Raw genomic sequence first — 2,730 nt, forward strand, 5'->3', positions numbered from 1 at the left:
ATACAACTGTTATCGCAATCCATACACACATCAATTGTGTAAAGCGCATTTGTACATCATTCTTAAAACATTTTCTCTCCACTTAAACCCCCGACATTAGGTCCTCATTTTCCCCCTCCCTCCCCGCTCCCCCGGAAGTTTTCATTATTGTCATTTATTAGTAGAACTTTTCTAAACCCAGCTTTAATTGTCTTTTGGAATATGGAGCATTGCTTATAAATAATTACAAGAGCACACCTGTGAATGATAAAATCAGCAAATTATATGCTGCTGCATTGTATATGGTAAATATATGACTAATGATAAGATGTACCCCCCAAAATGATAGTCTTAAGTACGATTCTTCAGACTTGAATATGCTGCGAATCAGGGACTACCTGTTTAACAGGATGGGAAGATGCAACTACATAGTTATCAGAGGGCAAATCAGAATCAGAGTTAGGGTGTGGTTAAGAATAGAGGAAACCACCGTACGATAGAGTGAGAAGGTTTTAAAATGTCATGTGGTATATCAAGCCACTTCCTTGATAATCTGGCCCAGGAATTTATTCATTTGTTTATTGAGCAGACTTTTAGACAGGAAACTTTTGGGGTGACAGCAGCATGCATTTTTAATACAATATGACCAAGACGTACTAGAGGCATTTGCAGAATATTAACCGATAAAGGAGGGAATGGAGGAAATTTTCCTAGAAGGTTGTATTTGAGCTGAATTAAAGAGAAGGGAGACCCCTTCCTTCCAAACAAACAGTCTGAAGAAAAACTTAAACCGAGGATTCACAGTGCAGGGCTGGGAGCCTCAGCTGTTACCTGCAGAATTAGTGATGGGAGGTAGGACAGGGATTTAACAATATCTGTACTTTAACCACAGGTAATGGGCTTTGCATAGAATGATGTGATTATAAATGTGTTTTGAAAGACTAATTTGGCAATCGTGTAAACATATAGATGATGAATTGTAGGGCTGATTCTGGTGGCAGAAAGGTGGAGTTAAAGGCAGTTGCAGTAGTCCTAGAAAAAGGTAAGGAAGTTCTTTTGTATGATTCGATTTATAAGAAATGTCCAAAGTAGGCAAATGCATAGAGACAGTCAGTAGATTAGTGCTTTGCTGGAGGCTATTGGAGAGAGAAGGGGAGAAGGTATTGGGATTTCTTTTTTGTAGTGATTAAAAAGTCATATTCTGGAATTAGACAGTGGTGATAGTTACATAATTTAGACCCACTGAATTGCACATTTTAAAGGGTGAATTTTATGATAACTGCATTATAGCTCTAGATCTGTCTATATAATGTACACATAAAGAGAGAGAAAGAGGTGATGGCCTTCGTGTAAGCAGGGAGAGCATGGATAAAGAAGGCGAAGCTGCATTTAAGAGAGACTTAGTGGTAGAGAGAGATCTATGGTACTTGGGGATTCAGTTTTGGCCATATCCAAAATGAAAGAGCTGTTGGTTCTGATGTCTCCAGTTTGGATGATTGGAATTATAGAGAAAGGAATTTGGGCAGTAGGGGCGAGGTGTGGGCAGCAAGTTTGGAGCAATGTAGTAAATTCTGTGTGAAATGTGTTAAATCTGCAGTTAAGTGTGAAAGTCCACATTTTCGGAATGATTGAGCTGCGAGTGTTTAGGAGTTAACTGAAGAAATCAGTCCAATGGATAGTTGATGTCCATTCATCCTGTTTTCTCCCCTTTTATCATCAGATCTGGTGCAGTGGGTGTTGTTTGTGTTTGCTTTTTGTCATTTTGTGTTAAATGGATCTCTGTATTGCTTTTGTAGGCAGAGGCAAGGCTAGCCGCCAAACGGGCTGCCCGAGCAGAAGCAAGAGATATACGCATGAGAGAACTGGAGCGACAACAAAAAGAGGTAATCAGGGGATGTCTATACCAGTTTTATGTTACTGTAAACCTGTATCCATATATAGGATTAAAAACTCTTGGGAAAGATATTTACTAACAATACCTTGGAAGTATGATTGGTTTTTGGAAATTTTGAATATGTTCTTATCATTAAAAACCAAAAATATTAAAAAAATATTGAAATCAGGCAGATTCAATAGAAGGTTCTGGATTAAGTGTGGGAGAAATATTTGGAACAAAGTGAAAAGAGAGACCAGGCATATTGGTTGCTTGGAGATAGGTGGGACCCCCTGCCTAGGACTATGACCCTTGGGCACCCTTCAGGTCTGAAACTGTACTAACCCCCTGTTAGGATAACCAACCAGTTCAGACCCAAAGGGCAGCATTTTTCCAAGCATGAAGGTGAGGACCGGAAGAAGACTAGAAACAGGAAACACAGGGAGGAAGTGGGATACATGACAGTCCATTGAGGGGGTTGAAATGCATGAGTTGAAACAAAATGCTTATAAATTGTTAAATGTACAACTCATCTGTTCTGTAAAACTTCACCTAAATCATAATAAAAACTTAAGAAAAGAAATTGGGCTAATTTAAAATTAAATACATATTCATTTACTCTTTTCACCTTTTCATCCTGGAATTGATGTGGCTCTGAAAAATCCAATGAAAATATTTTTTTTATTTCTTATCTTACAAAGGGAAAACACCTGTGGAACGGTATAAATACATTATTTTAATGTTGGTAGTGCGTCTTTTGCTAACAGGTTAGAGAGAAATTCATAGATTTCATGTTGTCACACTTCAGGAAAACACAAGCAATTGTTATGTTGCTAAATTTTTTTTGCTAAATTTTTTTAAACCTCTTACATGATGGG

General features: G+C 37.9%; 1 protein-coding gene across 16 annotated transcripts in view; it reads left to right on the forward strand.

The window, feature by feature from the left end:
- The window catches only part of LRRFIP2 (LRR binding FLII interacting protein 2), a 114,144-nt gene that overhangs the window by 35,314 nt on the left and 76,100 nt on the right, over positions 1–2,730 (forward strand). For all 16 annotated transcript variants that reach the window (XM_045297596.1, XM_045297593.1, XM_045297597.1 and 13 more), the window contains exon 3: positions 1,776–1,862. In XM_045297596.1, the coding sequence (XP_045153531.1) occupies positions 1,776–1,862 (87 nt within the window). The remainder of the gene's footprint in view (positions 1–1,775; positions 1,863–2,730) is intronic.

Source organism: Echinops telfairi, unplaced genomic scaffold (assembly GCF_000313985.2).
Source record: "Echinops telfairi isolate 266 unplaced genomic scaffold, ASM31398v2 ScPeMD7_7420;HRSCAF=8458, whole genome shotgun sequence".
Taxonomy (NCBI): Eukaryota; Metazoa; Chordata; class Mammalia; order Afrosoricida; family Tenrecidae; genus Echinops; species Echinops telfairi.